We start from the raw sequence: 17,624 nt of genomic DNA, 5'->3' as shown, positions 1-17,624 counted from the left end.
ATGTGTACTGAACGGAAGCCGCCATAGGTCAATTTCAATAGGCGTGCTCATTTGAACAAGAAGAACCGCTACGAAGCACGGGAGGAGAGCGGCCCAGTACGAAAATTCAACTTTCAACTCAATATTGTACGTACAGTATTAGTACTATACTTTAAAAACCGTTGTAGACACAAATTCCGTCGACCAGACCGCCTCGTCGGGTAAGGTGTTCTGTTAAAGCGAATATCAAAGTAAGTGTCCGTTACATAGCATTGGCCTGGCTAGTAGCGTTAGCATTGTCGGTCAGAAACTATGCTCAGGCGGCTTAGCGGCTAACGCCAGTTTGCAAAACGTGTTCACCGGGTTTATACCTAAAACGGGCAGATAACGACGATTTAAACTGAATTTCCTTACGTGGCTATTCATATATTGTCTTCTTCTAAACGATGAGTGAGTACGGGGCTGCATTTTGTATAGCAGATTGCGGCATTTGCCTATTTTAATTCCTGGCACATTGTGACCACCCAGCCGGGAGTTGCCGTGTCAACCAGGCCCGAGCAAGAAGGCTAACTTTTGGAAGCATCGGGACAACTGTGTATAGGCATCTCAAATGATAAATAACCAACCGATAAGTTAATCGACGTTGAACATTGTAACAAGCGCAAACAAACAATTTAAGTAAAATGTAGTTTGGTGTAAACCACACTGCTAGCTTGCTAGCTCGGAACCGGACATGGCGGCCCTGTTACAAGCTAACTTAATCCGTGACAACTTTTCTCACACTCGACGACGACCCCTCGGGTAATTTTGCGAGTGCTTTTCCCACGTGCTGAACAACACGGTGTTGAAACCTGTAGGAGGAATATTGAGAGACGACGTTTCTCTAATTTAGACCGGCGGACCGGACCGGGTGGGGTGGGGGTAGGATTAACGTGGAGCGGCTAAACCGGGTCAGAGATTTTAGCTGGTCGTGTTCTCTAACGTCCTCGTTTTTTTTGTGTGCCACAAGCCGATTTCCAATTACACTTTTAAGTGTTTGAATGCTGGCACTCTGAGCCCCAATCATGGCTGCGTTTATCTTATCTCACAACGTGTCCCGTACCAAACTCCTAACAGGCCCCTGTCCGCTTTTAATAAGTTACACCAGGAGCCCCTTTATCTTCATACATCTACCCTTAGGCTTATTCCCCTTCCTTCGGCCATTTCCTACATTGGTTGATTAAGTAAGAATATATCAGCATGGGGTGTCTTTTTAAACTTTAAATATTTTTTAAAAAGTGACTTGGAAAAAAACATTCATGTAGGTCTTGTAAGTATGCACAGTGGGTACTGAAGATATCTTAAACGTTGAAAAACATAAAAAAAAAGATAAATTGTACTATTAGATAATTAGATAGTAATATAGAAGTTATGCAGATCAGTTCAAAAGGTTGCGGTTTTAATTTGTAATAATTGCTGTGTAAGCAGATTCTAATGCGTCCAATGGAGCTTTACATAAAGTTCTGTACATTATGTCCTTTTAATATTGCTGTCCCAAACATAGGTAAGCATGCGGACTTTGGAGATGATGCATTAAAATAAACATCTGACTACCCGTGATGGTGTTTGTATTCATACTGTCTGATCCAGAGACCTCTCACTCACCTTTTTTATCCTAAGTAATCTACGTAAATGATGGAATATGTGGATGCATTTTTGCGTTTGTCTTCCAGGATGGAGTGGCAGCCAGATGAGCAGGGACTTCAGCAGGTCCTCCAACTGCTCAAAGACTCGCAGTCGCCCAACACAGTCACGCAGAGAGCAGTCCAACAAGTATCCTATCACAGTGCAATCTGTGTGCTTAATAAAGCTAGTGCTTTTATGTTGACTAAATAATGACATGCATAATTTCAATGCTAACGCAAATAAATTTAACTTGTACCATGTCATTTTTATTGTTTCTACTGCCATGTTAGCAAGTTGGAGCGTCATCCACAAGTTGAGGGTTTTACTGTCGCTGCCCACAGTGGGAGGGGTACAAAGTTGTTAATGTGCTGGTAGCAACCTCCTAATATCTGACATTTGAGTCGGCTGGGGAATTCTTTTGTTTTCAAGTGTTAAAATGTTACAATTACACATAAATGCACTTTTTATTGCTGTTTTTAAATCGATTGTCACCTTTTACTATATTTGTACACACAGTTGTTAAAACTACACACATGTATGGTTGATGGGAAATCTATTGGGTGAGCCAACCATTCATATTGGCTATGCTTAAAGCACTGGTGATTCCATTTAGAGGTTATGTCATTTCTTTCTCTCTTAATTTTTTTGAAATTGCTCCTTAACTGCCATGCTAGAAACTCGAACAACTCAACCAATTCCCCGACTTCAACAACTATCTCATCTTTGTTCTCACGCGACTCAAAACTGAAGGTGAGTAGTGAGATGTGTTCTTCCCCTTCTCAGTCATTTATTAATGGCCCCGAGTGGACCTGCATTCATATAGTGCTTTTCACGTCTCTTTTTGACCACTCAAAGTGTGTTACATTACATGTAAACATTCACACACGCATGCATACACTGATGACAGAGGCTGCCATGCAAGGTGCAATTTTGTCACAATCATGTTCTAAGTTCAGACGACGTTTGACTGGTTGTTTCTCTCTCAGCTCAGTTGTGCCTTCCTTCTATTTCCTCTCCCCAGATGAGCCCACTCGCTCTCTGAGCGGTCTGATACTGAAGAACAATGTCAAGGCCCACTACCAGAACTTTCCCCCGACTGTCGCCGAGTTCATCAAGCAGGAATGTCTCAACAACATCGGGGACCCCTCACCGCTCATTCGTGCCACCATTGGTGAGTTTGTGTGTTTTCTGTGGGTGTTGACTACCCCAATACAACTAATCCTCCCCTATTTCTGTTACCTCTTGGATATGATGCATAATTCATTAAACACCTGAGTACCCATGAAGGTTTTTGTATTCATACTGTCTGATCCAGAGTTGCTGCGAAGGCAACTGCTCATGGTCCCAGTAATTATCACTATTTGACAGGTGTTCTCTTCTCTTTCTCTCTTGCTCTTCCAGGCATCCTCATCACTACTATTGCCTCCAAGGGAGAGCTACAAACATGGCCTGAGCTGCTGCCCCAGCTCTGCAACTTGCTCAATTCAGAGGACTACAACACTTGTGAGGTCTGCACTTACCCAGCTTTTTTTAATAGAAAAAGAAAGACATGCTGTAATTTGGCATTAAAGGGGGAAAAAAATAATATATTATTATATCTTCAACATGGAGTCGGACCTTTAAGTCCGTTTTGCATCTGGACATGATGAAACACCCAGCTCATTGATTTACAATGATACCTAATGTTCCTATATTTTCTGATCCAGATTTTGCAAGGCTCTGTTCTAGTTGTCAGCTCACACTTAAGTCTACTTCTCTCATAGTTTTCTACGTTTGACGTGTAAAAATACCTTTCATGAGAGTTTTTTTTTTTTAATTTTTCACAACAATAAATTCTTTAAATATTAACTGAAAAGCAAAGTCCGTACAGTGCACACCATTTACTGATGCGGTCTCACTCTCTCCTCTTTCCCTGTATGTTTGCGTTTGATTTGACAGCCTCTCTGTGTATGTCCGTGTCTCAGGGCTCGTTTGGAGCACTGCAGAAAATCTGCGAGGACTCGTCGGAGCTGCTGGACACCGACGCTCTGAACAGACCCCTCAACATTATGATACCAAAATTCCTTCAGTTCTTCAAGCACTGCAGCCCCAAAATTAGGTACAGGAGAGATGCAGAGAGTCATTCTGATTGTTTGTCATTATCTATCTGGGTGTGATGCATAAGAACAGCTGACTTGACAATGAAGGTGTTTATTCATACTGTCTGATCCAGATATTCTAACCTTCCTTACATACATTAATACTAGTTTTGTGCTCACAATACAAAGTGAGGTGTTGAAATACATTTCTGCATATTCATTTTTGTAAAACAAGGTGGGACAAAGCCAGATTGTTTGTGTAGTTAAACATTGTGCATTTTGACACTCGGTCATTACTAATCCACCCCTCCGTTTGACTGTAATGTGAACATGTTGCATCGGCGTTATCGATTTGCTGCAGGTCCCATGCCATTGCCTGTGTGAACCAGTTCATCATTGGCAGAGCCCAGGCCCTAATGGACAATATTGACACCTTCATAGAGGTGAGCTGTGTATTTTGAATATGTCAATCAGACTGTATTGTTTTTGTTCGCAGACCAGAGAAAGTTGTTTTCATTATTTGAGAAAAATCTTTGTTTAACACCTTTTTTTTTTAATAAATAAATCATCCCAATTGTTTCTTTTAATACCTCCCTTGTATAAGTTTCTTTCTTGTGTTATTTCTCCTCTCCCCTACTAGAGCCTGTTTGCGCTGGCAGCAGATGAGGACTCTGAGGTTCGAAAGAACGTGTGTCGAGCCCTGGTCATGTTACTGGAGGTCCGCATTGACCGCCTCATCCCCCACATGCACAGCATCATCCAGGTAAGTGTCGGACATCTGCTCAATCTTTTGCGGACCATTTTTAGGTACTTAGACGTGGGAGAAGATTTGGACCACGGTTAATATTTTACTCCACTCAGAATTAAGTGGACTTTTAAGTCGGTCTTGCATCTGGACATGATGAAAAACCCAGCTCATTGATTTACAATGATACATAATGTTCCTATATTTTCTGATCCAGATCTGTGCTAGTATGTTGCACAAGAGTGAACATTTTTTGTCATGTCGACTGACACTTCCTGGCCTCAAACACATACTTTGCTCATCTCCTACAGTACATGCTGCAGAGAACCCAGGACCCTGATGAGAACGTGTCCCTGGAGGCCTGTGAGTTTTGGCTGACTTTAGCAGAGCAACCAATCTGTAAGGAGATGCTGTCTGGACACCTGGTGCAGTGAGTAGCATATTAACTACTGGTGGTGTGATGCCTGTTCTGTGTTGATAATGCCAGATGACTCGATAATATGCTTTGTTTTTATACCGTGCAAAATGTAATTATCCCAATAAAAGTTAAACTTTTATCAGAACTTCTGATCAATTTGTACATGTGATTTGTTGGCTGTTTTAACCAAGCAAGTAACCTCCTTCTCTCCCCTTTTAAAATAGACTCACACCAATCTTGGTAAATGGGATGAAGTATTCGGAGATAGACATCATACTGTTAAAGGTGAGCTCTCTTTGTTCTTGTACGGTTTTACAACACGATCTCTTACAGAAATATGTCAATCATGTTTTTTGTTGTGGATTATTTTCACAATGTTCACTGTTTTATAACATGGCTCCATGTCAAAATGTATTTAAACAAAAAAAAAAGATGCAATTTCCTTTGATCATTTTTCAAATACCACTTGGGGGAGCCAGTCCTCTTTTTACAGGTTGAGTACATCTTCAATATGGAGTAGGCCTTTTAATTCAGTCTTCCATCTGGATATGATGAAAAACCCAGCTCATTGATTTACAATGATACATAATGTTCCTATATTTTCTGATCCAGATTTGGCAATTCATTTTTCACAGTTCCCATTGTGAGAAAGATCTTTTGACTGAGAGTTTTGATTTTGTGCCTTAAATAGTTTCTCAAAGATACTGCTAACAATACAGCAGCGGGATGATTTTCTGAATTCCGTATGTCGTCTCTCAAGTAAAATGTGTTTGTTCAGGGCGACGTAGAGGAAGACGAAGCAGTACCAGATAGTGATCAGGACATCAAGCCGCGTTTCCACAAGTCGCGCACCGTCACCTTGCAGCACGAGGGAGGGGAGGGTGAGGAGGCGGAGGACAATGATGACGACGATGACGATGATGACGACGCACTGTCGGACTGGAACCTGCGTAAGTGATTTAGAAATGCCGTTAGTCTTATCAAACTGTGCAAAGGAGCATTCTGATCATATGCAAAGGCTTCAGACCCTGACAAAATGTACTAGTGTCACTCTATAAAACATTGGGGATTTTATCATTTTCAAATACCACTTGACGGAGCCAGTCCTCTTTTACAGGCTGCGCATGTCTTTTAATATGGAGTTGGCCTTTTTAAGTCAACCTTGATCTGGATATGATGAAAAACCCAGCTCATTGATTTACAATGATACCTAATGTTCCTATATTTTCTGATCCAGATTTGGCAAGGCTCTGTGCTTTTTTATATATATATATATATATATATATATATATTCATATTTATATATATTTTACAGTTCCCATTGTGACTTTTTTTTAAATGTTTTTATTGTGGTATGACCTGCAGATTATAGTTTAGTCTATCGATTGGTATCTCCCTAAATGTAGTATACAGGAAAGCAATGATCTTGACGACTGTTTTTCAAAAACTAAAACATCTATAACAAAGTGTATAACAAAGGACCTGCAGGTTGGGGATAAAGAATGTTTGTAAATGGGTTTTCTTTTTGATGTAGGAAAGTGTTCAGCTGCAGCACTCGATGTGCTGGCCAATGTGTTCCGCGACGAGTTGCTGCCCCACCTCCTGCCGCTCCTGAAAGGCCTGCTCTTCCACCCTGAGTGGGTCATCAAAGAGTCTGGCATCCTGGTGTTGGGGGCCATAGCTGAGGGTAAGACCTGTGGGACTACATTTCTACATACTCGCAGAAACTACATATTTGGAGATCCTAGTCCTTAGTCTGACCGCTGACAAAAGCTGAATAAGATGAATGCAATGAATTTGGAGAGCAGTGGTCGTGTTAATGGGCACAAGAGTGTCTCTAATTTAATTTTAATCTGTCTTCCATCTGGATATGATGAAAAACCCAGCTCATTGATTTACAATGATACCTAATGTTCCTATATTTTCTGATCCAGATTTGCATAGACTCACCAAATCCCTACCCCAAACAAAAGCTTGATTGTTATACACCTAAAACCTGTTCTGATAACGTGACACATACCTGAAAGGATTTGTGTTGTTGCATGTTTACTGCTGTCAGCTATTTGTTACAGTTACAGTCCTTTTTAAATAACATGTCATTTTGCCTCAGGCTGCATGCAGGGCATGGTGCCCTATCTGCCAGAGCTGATTCCCCACCTCATCCAATGTCTATGCGACAAAAAGGCCCTGGTGCGCTCAATTGCCTGCTGGACCCTGAGTCGCTATGCACATTGGGTGGTCTCCCAGCCCCCCGACTCCTACCTCAAACCCCTTATGACCGAGCTTCTCAAACGCATCCTGGATGGCAACAAGAGGGTGCAAGAGGCTGCTTGCAGGTGAGGTGGTGCATGTGTGTATAGCTCCTAGTCTGGCAGAACAAGATCTATAAATGAAATACTGATATGTCCTCCATCTTTGTTTTCTCTCAGTGCTTTTGCCACCCTGGAAGAGGAGGCGTGCACAGAGCTGGTGCCCTACTTGAGCTTTATCCTGGACACGCTGGTGTTTGCATTTGGGAAGTACCAGCACAAGAACCTCCTCATTCTTTATGATGCCATAGGAACTCTGGCCGACTCAGTGGGTCACCACCTCAATCAGCCTGTAAGTGCCTGTGAAATAGGGTGTTTAAAAACTCAAATCCTATGTCTTTGTACTTTAAATGGAGAGGGAATCCCTGATCATACTCATTTATATTGTTTCTCAGGAGTACATTCAGAAGTTGATGCCCCCCCTTATTGCCAAGTGGAATGAGCTGAAAGATGAAGACAAGGATCTCTTCCCACTACTAGAGGTGAGAAGTTGATTTGTAAAGTAATACCTGCACTATGGGTAATTTTTAATTTCCGTCAATGCTTTGAATGAAGCTTCAAACTTTCATATCCTAACCTATCCTTAACTCTACTTCCAGTGTCTGTCGTCTGTAGCTACCGCTCTGCAGAGTGGGTTTCTGCCTTACTGTGAGCCCGTCTATCAGCGTTGTGTCACACTAGTCCAGAAGACTTTAGCCCAGGCTATGGTGAGAATGCAAACACACACTCACAATAAATGTATTGTGTATTTAGTCACCTATTTCTGAGAGGTTAGGAAGGGACGATAAAACTTCTCTGCCCTCTCGGCACAGATGTACAACCAGCATCCAGACCAGTATGAGGCTCCTGACAAGGATTTTATGATTGTGGCCTTGGATCTGCTGAGCGGCCTGGCTGAGGGTTTGGGCTCTCATGTGGAACAGTTAGTGGCACGCTCAAACATCATGACCCTGCTTTTCCAGTGCATGCAGGTTTGAGTTTTTTTTTCTTTTCATCAAATTTTGTAGAGACAATTATGTGCAGGTCTGGTTCTTTTGCACACTGACATATAACACCAAGGGGTCTGGTCTGGGTTGCAGGATACTATGCCTGAGGTGAGGCAAAGCTCCTTCGCTCTGCTGGGTGACCTAACCAAGGCGTGCTTCCTCCATGTTAAGCCCTGCATTGGTGAGTGCTTTATCAGAATCCTGACTCACCCTGTTGCAGATGTATTGAATTACATCTGACTGCTGACAAAAGCTGAATAAGATGAATGCAACGAATGTGGAGAGCAGTGGTCGTGTTAAGGAGCACAAGAGTGTCTCCAATTTAATAATTTGAATCTGTCTTCCATCTGGATATGATGAAAAACCCAGCTCATTGATTTACAATGATACCTAATGTTCCTATATTTTCTGATCCAGATTTGCATAGACTCACCAAATCCCTACCCAAAACAAAAGCTTGATTGTTATACACCTAAAACCTGTACTGATACAACTGATACATGTTAAGCCCTGCATTGGTGAGTGCTTTATCAGAATCCTGACTCGCCCTGTTGCAGATGGATTGAATTACAATTCCTCTACTATCTGGCTATCATGGAGCATCCAGCATTGACTGGTTAAATGTATCTATGTAATGGAGGGCATCCTGTTTGTATTCTAACGTGTGTCTGTGTCCATGTCCCCCCCCCCTCCAGCCGAGTTCATGCCCATCCTGGGGCTCAACCTGAACCCAGAGTTCATTTCGGTCTGTAACAACGCCACCTGGGCCATTGGAGAGATCGCCATGCAAATGGGTGAGAAATCAGGTTGCAATTATTGTTGATGCTTTTATTTTTTTTGTATTTTTTTTTTTTTTTTTACAAATGATTGCATTCACTGAAAACAAGTGCCCAGTATCTGGATATGATGAAACACCCAGCTCATTGACACAGAATGATACATTTTGTTCCTATATTTTCTGATCCAGACGTGGCACACCTCATCTTGAGTCTGCAGGTTCACACAAGCTTGTGTGACAAATGCAAACCCATCTGCAGGCATGTGTAAACCGCAAGCCCTTTAATTCCCCATTCACTCCCAGAAATGTACTACATTGTCTTGCGGCATTCTTGCATTTCACAACAGGCGGAACAGCTGTTTTTCAGAACAAGCTATGCCTGATTGTCTAAGTGGTTCCTCCAATGTGCTTTTCCCCCTTTTTGTCTGCCGCTACGCTTCTGGCATGAAATGACGGGCCATTTAAAAACCAACCTCATTATTCTTGCACATTGAATGCCATTGAATTTTGGGATTTTTTTCCCTTGATTGCAGTAAGAGAAATAGGGCTGGGTATCGCCACTGTTTCCATTCACATGTGTATAAATATGCGTATCCATTACGCACGTGTATGTGCAATCATTTAGTCAGTCACAATATACCACCCACGTTTTTGATCCTGGGATTTTATTAATTGATATCGGAACATTCAAATGAAAATCGATTTTAATCAGAAAATCGATTATTTGAACCCAGCTCTTAACATAAACTTGAAAAGAACAATGTTGCTCAACAACTAAAAAAATATATATATAAAAACTTGCTCGTGCTCAGACTGCTTTCTATTATTGGCCATGTGTTTTTGAATATATTCAAACTGTGTTCTGGACATTTTTCTAGGTGCAGAGATGCAGCCGTATGTGGGCATGGTCCTGCCACACCTAGTGGAGATCATCAATAGACCCAACACACCGAAAACTTTGCTGGAAAACACAGGTACACACACGGTGATACACATGCAGTACAAGTTGGGACTTCTTACAAATGTGGGAAAGTGTCTGTGGCGTTGAGTTGATTTTTTTTTCCTTTCTTTTTTTTTTTTCCTTTTGTCTCTCTGTGTGCAGCCATTACGATTGGCAGACTGGGTTACGTCTGCCCCCAGGAAGTTGCACCACAGCTGCAGCAATTCATTAGACCATGGTGAGATTATCATTTAGCTATGCACCGATTGCAATTTTCTTGGCCGTTTCCAATTTTCCATCTAAGAACTAAAATTGACAGCAAGCTTTCAGAGTAATTTCATTTTTTTGACACCACCGTCCGAAAAATAGTTTCAACCACATGGAAGGCCGTCTAAAATGCTCTCTAGTGGTTATTTGTAAAACACAATTCAAGGGAAATAAATAATTGAATTTTTATTTGAATACTTGCTGTGATTAAATTAATTAAATCATGTTATACGCTGCTTTAACGTAGCGTTGGCCGGTTAAACGTCATAATTCCCTTTCTACATCTATTTTATATTGAAGACAGGAGTTTCTTGCCAAAAAATATTCAGTTTATAAAGTTGGTAGTTCCAAATGTTTTAAGGTTTCACCCCAAGGCTTATTTTTGACTTTTTTTGGGAAATTGTGAGTTTAATGTCTGTTCCACTCAGCGACATGTGGTGTGACGTAAAACTATCAACCAAGAAATATCAGACTGACCGCCGGTCAAATGTGAAAAACGGCCAACTTCTATTGGTAGCCGATCAATTGGTGCATCCCTATGATCATCCTCATATCATGAAATACACCCATCTTATTCATTTCAGAATAAGGCGTATTCTTTCTTTTATTTTCCAGTCTGAATCCCTTATTTTTGCATGTAGATTCAATCTTTCATCACTTAAGGAAAGGGAGACATTTTCTTTCAAAGAATAGGAAAGGAAGGGATTGGGGGGAAATTGAGTTTGGCTGATCATAACAACCTGAACTGATTAATTAATGCGCTCCACTTTTATCTCGTCATTGCGCTTCTTCCCAGGTGCACATCGTTGAGGAATATCCGAGATAACGAGGAAAAGGACTCGGCCTTCCGGGGAATCTGTGTGATGATCGGGGTCAACCCTGCAGGAGTGGTGCAGGTGAGGCCATATACTTCAATGCTGTTTAGGTTCGACGGGTTAGACTCCCCTCTGGAAATGATGAAACACCCAGCTCATTGATAAGCCGTGATACATTTTGTTCCCAAAGTAATTTGTCTGATCCAGCATCAAAAGTTTCACCCCTGTGTCTATTCATAAGAGCTCTGAATTTACTAGCAATAACTCTCTGTGCAGGACTTCATTTTCTTCTGTGACGCTGTGGCTTCGTGGGTCAATCCCAAGGACGACCTGAGAGACATGTTCTACAAGGTGAGCGCCTCCATCTTGTCGGACCCATCGATCTGGTGGATGGGCCGCACCTTATTTTAGATGACTGGTGTTGTCGATAAAATGTTCCCTCCCCAACGTGTAATGGTTGCTCTCCACACTCCATGATGATCACTCAGACATTCGAAATCTGATTGCATGGTGCGGATGCTATTTTGAGTCTGAGAAGTGTGTGCACAGAGCTTGCTGTTTGGAGAGAGCAGAGACATTGTCACATTCGGGACAACACAAGTAGTAATTTGGCATCTCTCATTTGATTTCAAATGAGATATGTTTTGGTTGCATCCTGTGTAGATTGATGTGTAACTGGTCAGTCATCAACTGTGCATCTAATTCATCCTTTCAGCGCCCTATATGATTGCCTGTTTTCTTTTCCAAGATCTTGCATGGCTTCAAGGACCAGGTCGGGGAAGAAAACTGGCAGCAGTTCTCTGAGCAGTTCCCTCCTCTGTTGAAGGAGCGCCTGTCGGCCTGCTACGGCGTCTAACCCAACCTCCTCCATGTCCACACAGGACACCAACCAGTTAGGTATGTCAAGCTAACTCTCAGCCAAACCTGAACCATTCATCCATTTACTCATAATGTAATCTTAACCTCTCTCTTTGTCTCTTCCCCAGGTTAACATAGGGGAGGGTTACTGGGGAACTAATTGCACTGCCCAGATTGTGGGGGAGAAACGAGAGCCGGGGGGATGTGACTTGCCTTGACCCTCCACTCAGCGGATGGCCTTTCCCCCCCGCGCCCTGTGTGTCTCTGAGGGAGGGTGGGAAGGAGGGTGGTGGGTGTGGGAGGGTAAACTGGGGATATACATATACCTCTCAGATTAAACGCCTCACTGAATCCAACACTCAAAAGTGACTTTCGCCAACAGCACTGCAGGGATCCTAGGTAGGTGAAGACAAAAACGGGGCTGGCTTTGACCGGCCCCCTCCTCCGATTTGATTATTCTCTTAAGCTAGATGATGCGGGAAGGGGTGGGTGGGCGGGCAGCAGATAGGTACATAAACAGGAATTATCTGAACCAGCATAGGGTGCCACAGTCCCAAATACCACAATGCACATAGTCCGTAGAGTCGCACACGTAGACGCGTTAAAACAGGCTCGTGCCAGAGGCTAAACATAAGACGCTTTTATGATGTAACAATGCAGGAAATGTGCACAGATCGTTTGCACCTTTTACGGCAAAATTGCATATCCATTTGGTGTGCACATACATGGGTCTTTTGTCTTTTCACATGTACATTTAGCTGAATTAATTTCCTTCCCTCAGTTTCTGAATTCCTCTCGAATCATAGGTCTTTTTTTTTTTTCTTATCCCCCTCATTTGAGGCAAAAAAGATGCAGTAGGTCTGTCCTCATGGGTTTTACCACCACAGTACCAAGTTATTGCATGGCGTATGATCACCTCTTAAGTGACGCATGTTTAAGTGAATGTCTGTCTTGTTGCTTACTTGATTTATTACGTTAATTGTCGTCGGTATGGTCGAGGCAACCATAATTTGAAGCCGTCAAGTTTAGGTTTGTTTGTCCTCCCATTCATACATGTTGTCTGATCAATGTCCCGTTAGTTAAATGGAGGCTGTTTGTGAAGACCACCTGTAGGTAGGTTGATACCGGAATCAGCTTCACACTCTGCAACGAGAGTTTAAAATACTGTAGGCAGGTTGAGAATCCTTTTTGCTGCTACTGCTGCTTCGTTTTCAGAGACTTTACAAAACGGACTTAATGAGCGCGATAAGACATCACCAAGAATGAATTGATTCTTACTGATATAAATGCACTTTTTTCTTTTTGTAAGAAATTTAGACTTTCAAATGTAAGACATACAGTAATAATATACTGATCTTGAGACATAGTTTTTTTGATAAGTGATTTTAGGACTGTTCATGGCTTGCTAAAGTAAGCATTATGATGATAATGTTAAGCAATGGTTAAATGACTAGGTGAGACTTGAGGCCTCTTAACATAGTTAGTTTTATAATGTAGCTGCTCCTAAAATGGAATGAATAGGATTCAAGGGGAGGGAGACAGTTAATTACAGTATTCTGGATCCATGTCCAAGTGCACCCGTCAATTCATATCCGTGTTTGGGTGTCCCCGTCTTTCTCACCAAAGCGTTTTGTTAAACGATGGCTGCTCAAGCCATCGAGGCTACTCCTGGTCATGATCATTGCATGCTTTTCAATGACTTGCTCCTTTTTTTTAGTCATTTTATAACAGGTCCATTTGGTGGGATCTACCTTATGAGCTTTTGTCTATGGCAATGCAACTCGCTGCTGGACTAATAAGGTACTTCTCCAGCTTTTGATCAAACTAGTGATTGTTGTTGCCATACATCCACCCGTTGATACTGTGTAGGATTTGCCTGGGAATACACTGACTCTTGGGTCCTAAAAGTTCTCCCCTGACACTGGTTAGCGTATGTGAGAGAGTGATGGTCTTTATCCAGCTTTATCTTTTAGTCATTGTCCATACTGGACGGTTGTAATGGAAGTGTGTATGGCTGTCTGCCTGTTGGTGTTTTACTATAAAGGTGTGTCGGCGAGTACTGCTTAGATGTAACTTTGCACCAGCCCTACAATAAAAAACGTTATATTCGGGGCATAGTTTGAGTCATGCCTGAGTGTCAACATTTGCCTGCCAATCGACATCCGTTATCGTTGTTCTCAAATCTTCTGAAATGAAGGCCGCTCGCATCAATACATCATGTATTTTATCAAATAAGAACTGATTTGTTCAATGCTCAACATCCTACTGGGTGGATTCTGATGGGATCCAGGTTTAATTGGTAGGCAAGCATTGAGATTTGAGGCCGCCACTCACTGATTTCTATGCTGGACAGATCAGTTCTTGGAGCAGCAACTGGCGAAGCATTCATTATATGAATTATTCAGAAAGCTGCCGCTCAAGTGCCACAAAAAAATGGTAAAAGAAGAAAAGGTTCAGGCTTCACCACTCTTTACTATGTTGTGATACACTAAGCTCTAAACAAAATTAAATTTAAATACAAGTTGTCCACAGGTTGTTTTTCTTTCGTTTGTTTTTTTGTTTTGTTTTGTTTTTATGCTCATGTGACGTTTTTACTAATTTATCTTTTTTTTTTTTTCTTCTTTTTTTTTTGTGCGCCATTGCACAAATTCTTTTGGACTTTAAAAGTTTTTTTTCCTTTTTATTCTTTTTGTTTAAAGAATGATTTGTTTTCGTTGTTTTATAGCGGACCATTTGATTATGTCAAATTTGATGTTGTGGTTAGACAGAAGGAGTCGGTGCTTGGTGCATACCTTTTCTAGGGAAGAATGTGGAAAACCAATTCATATCTTTGTTTAAATCTGATATCTAGGCTGGCAATTGAATTTGATGTAGTACCTTTTTTTTTTCTTCTTTTTTTTTTTTTTTTTTTTTGCTCAACTGTGGTGCAGGTTGGATGTTATATGATGTATCCCTTTTTATTTAATTTTTTTGTGAATAGGGGAAAATAAATTTCTTTTCTATTAAGCTTTGAGTTGTCTGTTTTGTATTGTGTTCAACTGAAACTTCACCTATTTGTTTGGGACTGGAGCGGCTTTAACGTCCAAATTGGCGTTCGTACCTGATAAGCTAACAGGAATATTTGAATGAAACTTAAGGTTTGTTTTTGTTTTTTTCAATTCTAAGGATTGAAGAATATCAAAGCGTTCATTTATTTAGAGCAATTTCTTTCAAATCTAGCATCAGTTCAGCAGATGTCATAAATAAAGACAGATTTTTAAAAAATGCTGCTACTAAGTACATTAATCATTTTCAGCAACTTGACAAAAAACACAATGTATGTCATACTATAGGTTTTCCTGCCTGCAGATCCTCCATTAGTTAAATATTGCAATGGAAGTAAAAATGAACCCTGAATTGTTTACTCAGGCATAATGAAACTCTTTGAGCAAGTAGGCAATATAATTGTAGAAATTTATGTGCCAATAGGGTTTGTAGGATCAAAATTGATTCAAAAACATTTTTTTCCATTCTATTGTACCAAGGAAGTTTTGAATTTTGTTGGGTTTCAAGTGATGATCAAAAGATGTCATTTTCTCACGTAACATGAGTTCAATTTGAACCAAAAAAAAAACAACTACACCTATGTTGAAGGTGTGCTCATCTCATTAATCCAGGGCTACTTATTTTGGCTGGCTAGTTATTTGCCCGTTAAACCTGCTATTGTCCTGAATGACGCACCAGCGTCTGTGCAGTCAAGCATGGTAGCATGCTATAAAAAGAAGCTCAGTGAGGGTGATGATAAACACAAGCTTCTCCCAACGTTGATTGACATATCAGGTTTGACCTCATCTACCCTCCTTACTTCTGCTTGAGGCCCTCCTGTTGCACTGTGGGTAATGTAGCAGCCAAGTTTTGACAATTAAGGGGAATGTGAGGACTGCTGGATTCATTTCAATACTTAAAAAAGTGGGTCCAACAATGATTTCAGTACAATGCCAAATCACTGGAGTGAAAGCCATATACTGTTGCACTTTATCCCAATGTACTTCTTGAAAGTTGCGTTGGATAAAAGCGTACGCTAAATGCCCTAAAGGTAAATGTATATGGGAGTGCCCTTTTAACTATGTGAGAGTTCAGTGTGATGTAAAGTCAAATGACCACATGAATGGAATAAGAAGTTTTGTTTGTTTTGTCCCCTGGCACAAAATCTGGTTTAAATCCCCAAATCCCCCGTGATGTTTATGGGCTCAACTTCTGCCCCACCTTGGTTGCTACAGAGCCCCAGAGACGACACCTGGTGAAAATATATATATATATATGTAGATATAGATATAGATTGAGCGCAGGAGATACAATTCGCTCCCACATTTTAGTTAATTTGTGGCCACATTTTAATTAATTAGTTCAACGTAGTAAAACATGGCCTCATATTTCTCTGTCTCCGCGTCTCCATTGTTTGCCTTCATCTGAAGTGCTTTAAAACAGTAATACGTTTAAATGGAATTTAGGCAAACGCAATGACTAAGTGCTCAAAGTAGTCCACAGGGGATGGGTGTTGTTCTCTGACAAACTGGTATTTCGGTTCTGCTAAGGACAGCCTAGTGAAATTGTCTTGCGATATTTGCATAATGTCTAACCTGCTTCTTGGTGTGATTTGCATGTGGCAGGTCTTCAGACATGTCTCTTCTTGGGGAGATTTTTGGGCACAGTTTTTTAGAAATAAATACACATGAAGCACCAGCCAATAACCCTAGTGTGTCTAAACAAAAGAAATTACCTAGTTGATGCAAAATGTAGGGTACCCTAATTTACCTATCGTCCACAATCTCACCAACCCAAAATTACAATAACAAATTGTTTAACACACACAACACTGGTATTGGGGATTCTGACAATGGGCCCTTTTATAATGGAATACTCAGGAACTGAGATTACCTGGATTACCTGTTCCAGAAAGCAGGTTTTGCTTTGAGTTTGTTAACCTTGGCGAGAGGGATACTCTGAGTTTTTTAAGTTCCTGAAAGAGAGTGAGCTCAACCTTTAGGCCAGTTACCATGGTAACTGACTCTGTGAAACTAACCTGTTTGCTGGCAAGTTTTATTCAACAAAGCCTGAGTTACTCCCTTTGCGTCTCCCTCCTGTTTTTCCGGAATCTGAACGTAAGTGGAAAAATGTGCCATCCTTTCCTCGTCAACCTAATCGCCATGGAAATAAAAGTGATTCTAGCAGATTTCTCTCAGAGGATTTTGTATTATTTAGTGAGAAAATGACCGTCTTTCCTACCGATCACATATCTAAACAAAAATCTCCGACTTACATGTTCAACATTTCATATAAGATTCTTTGCAGAGATATTTAGATTTTTTGCAATCGGGAGTTTTCACACACACACACACACACACACACACACACACACACACACACACACACACACACACACACACACACACACACACACACACACACACACAGCTCCTTTCTTGTTTACCAAGCTTTCAACCTGATGTGACCCTCAGGCTTTGCTTGGCACGTAACAGTGGAGCTGTTGAAAATATGTCAGATATGCATAGATGCATGGAGACGTACAGGTAGGGTGGAGTCTGGAAATATTGTAAATATTCTTTAAATATGAAAAGGTAGCTTGCTCTGATCTTGAAGCTTTTATCTTAGCAACAGATGCTTCATCTTCATCATAATATTGCAGGATGTACATTTTGTTTTTTAGCTAGGACATAAATATCTAACTAACTCAAAGAGGCGGAGCCTTTTCTGGGATTGCAGCTCCAGCCCCCTTGGCCTATTAA

The 17,624-nt window shown here is 41.1% G+C and overlaps 1 protein-coding gene across 3 annotated transcripts; it reads left to right on the top strand.

Moving 5' to 3' along the window:
- Positions 1-12: 12 nt before the first annotated feature.
- Positions 13-14,844, top strand: LOC311031143 (transportin-2-like). 3 transcript variants are annotated; one of them, XM_084037274.1, is made up of 25 exons: positions 13-126; positions 1,692-1,791; positions 2,319-2,394; positions 2,666-2,815; positions 3,046-3,152; positions 3,609-3,742; positions 4,084-4,165; positions 4,363-4,485; positions 4,779-4,897; positions 5,110-5,170; positions 5,664-5,835; positions 6,420-6,572; positions 6,996-7,221; positions 7,315-7,486; positions 7,590-7,676; positions 7,794-7,901; positions 8,007-8,165; positions 8,274-8,361; positions 8,876-8,974; positions 9,837-9,932; positions 10,061-10,136; positions 10,962-11,061; positions 11,257-11,331; positions 11,729-11,877; positions 11,967-14,844. In XM_084037274.1, exons 2-24 carry the CDS (start codon positions 1,693-1,695, stop codon positions 11,834-11,836), a joined length of 2,670 nt encoding a protein of 889 aa, XP_083893400.1. In that variant the 5' UTR covers positions 13-126; position 1,692; the 3' UTR covers positions 11,837-11,877; positions 11,967-14,844. The 3 variants fall into 3 exon arrangements, with proteins under 3 accessions (XP_083893400.1, XP_083893401.1, XP_083893402.1); XM_084037275.1 differs by having other exon boundaries at positions 64-200; XM_084037276.1 differs by having other exon boundaries at positions 93-230.
- Positions 14,845-17,624: the final 2,780 nt, after the last annotated feature.

This window comes from Eutrigla gurnardus, assembly GCF_963514095.1.
Source record: "Eutrigla gurnardus genome assembly, chromosome: 20".
Taxonomy (NCBI): Eukaryota; Metazoa; Chordata; class Actinopteri; order Perciformes; family Triglidae; genus Eutrigla; species Eutrigla gurnardus.
Note: the sequence above shows the minus strand (reverse complement) of the source record. Positions and strands in the feature narration are given on the sequence as shown.

Excerpts from the sequence above, each read along its gene's own strand:
- LOC311031143 (XM_084037274.1), top strand. The coding sequence starts at position 1,693 with ATGGAGTGGCAGCCAGATGAGCAGGGACTTCAGCAGGTCCTCCAACTG. Across the intron at positions 3,153-3,608 it reads AGGACTACAACACTTGTGAG|GGCTCGTTTGGAGCACTGCA; the intron begins GTCTGCACTTAC and ends TCCGTGTCTCAG. Across the intron at positions 8,362-8,875 it reads CCATGTTAAGCCCTGCATTG|CCGAGTTCATGCCCATCCTG; the intron begins GTGAGTGCTTTA and ends CCCCCCCTCCAG.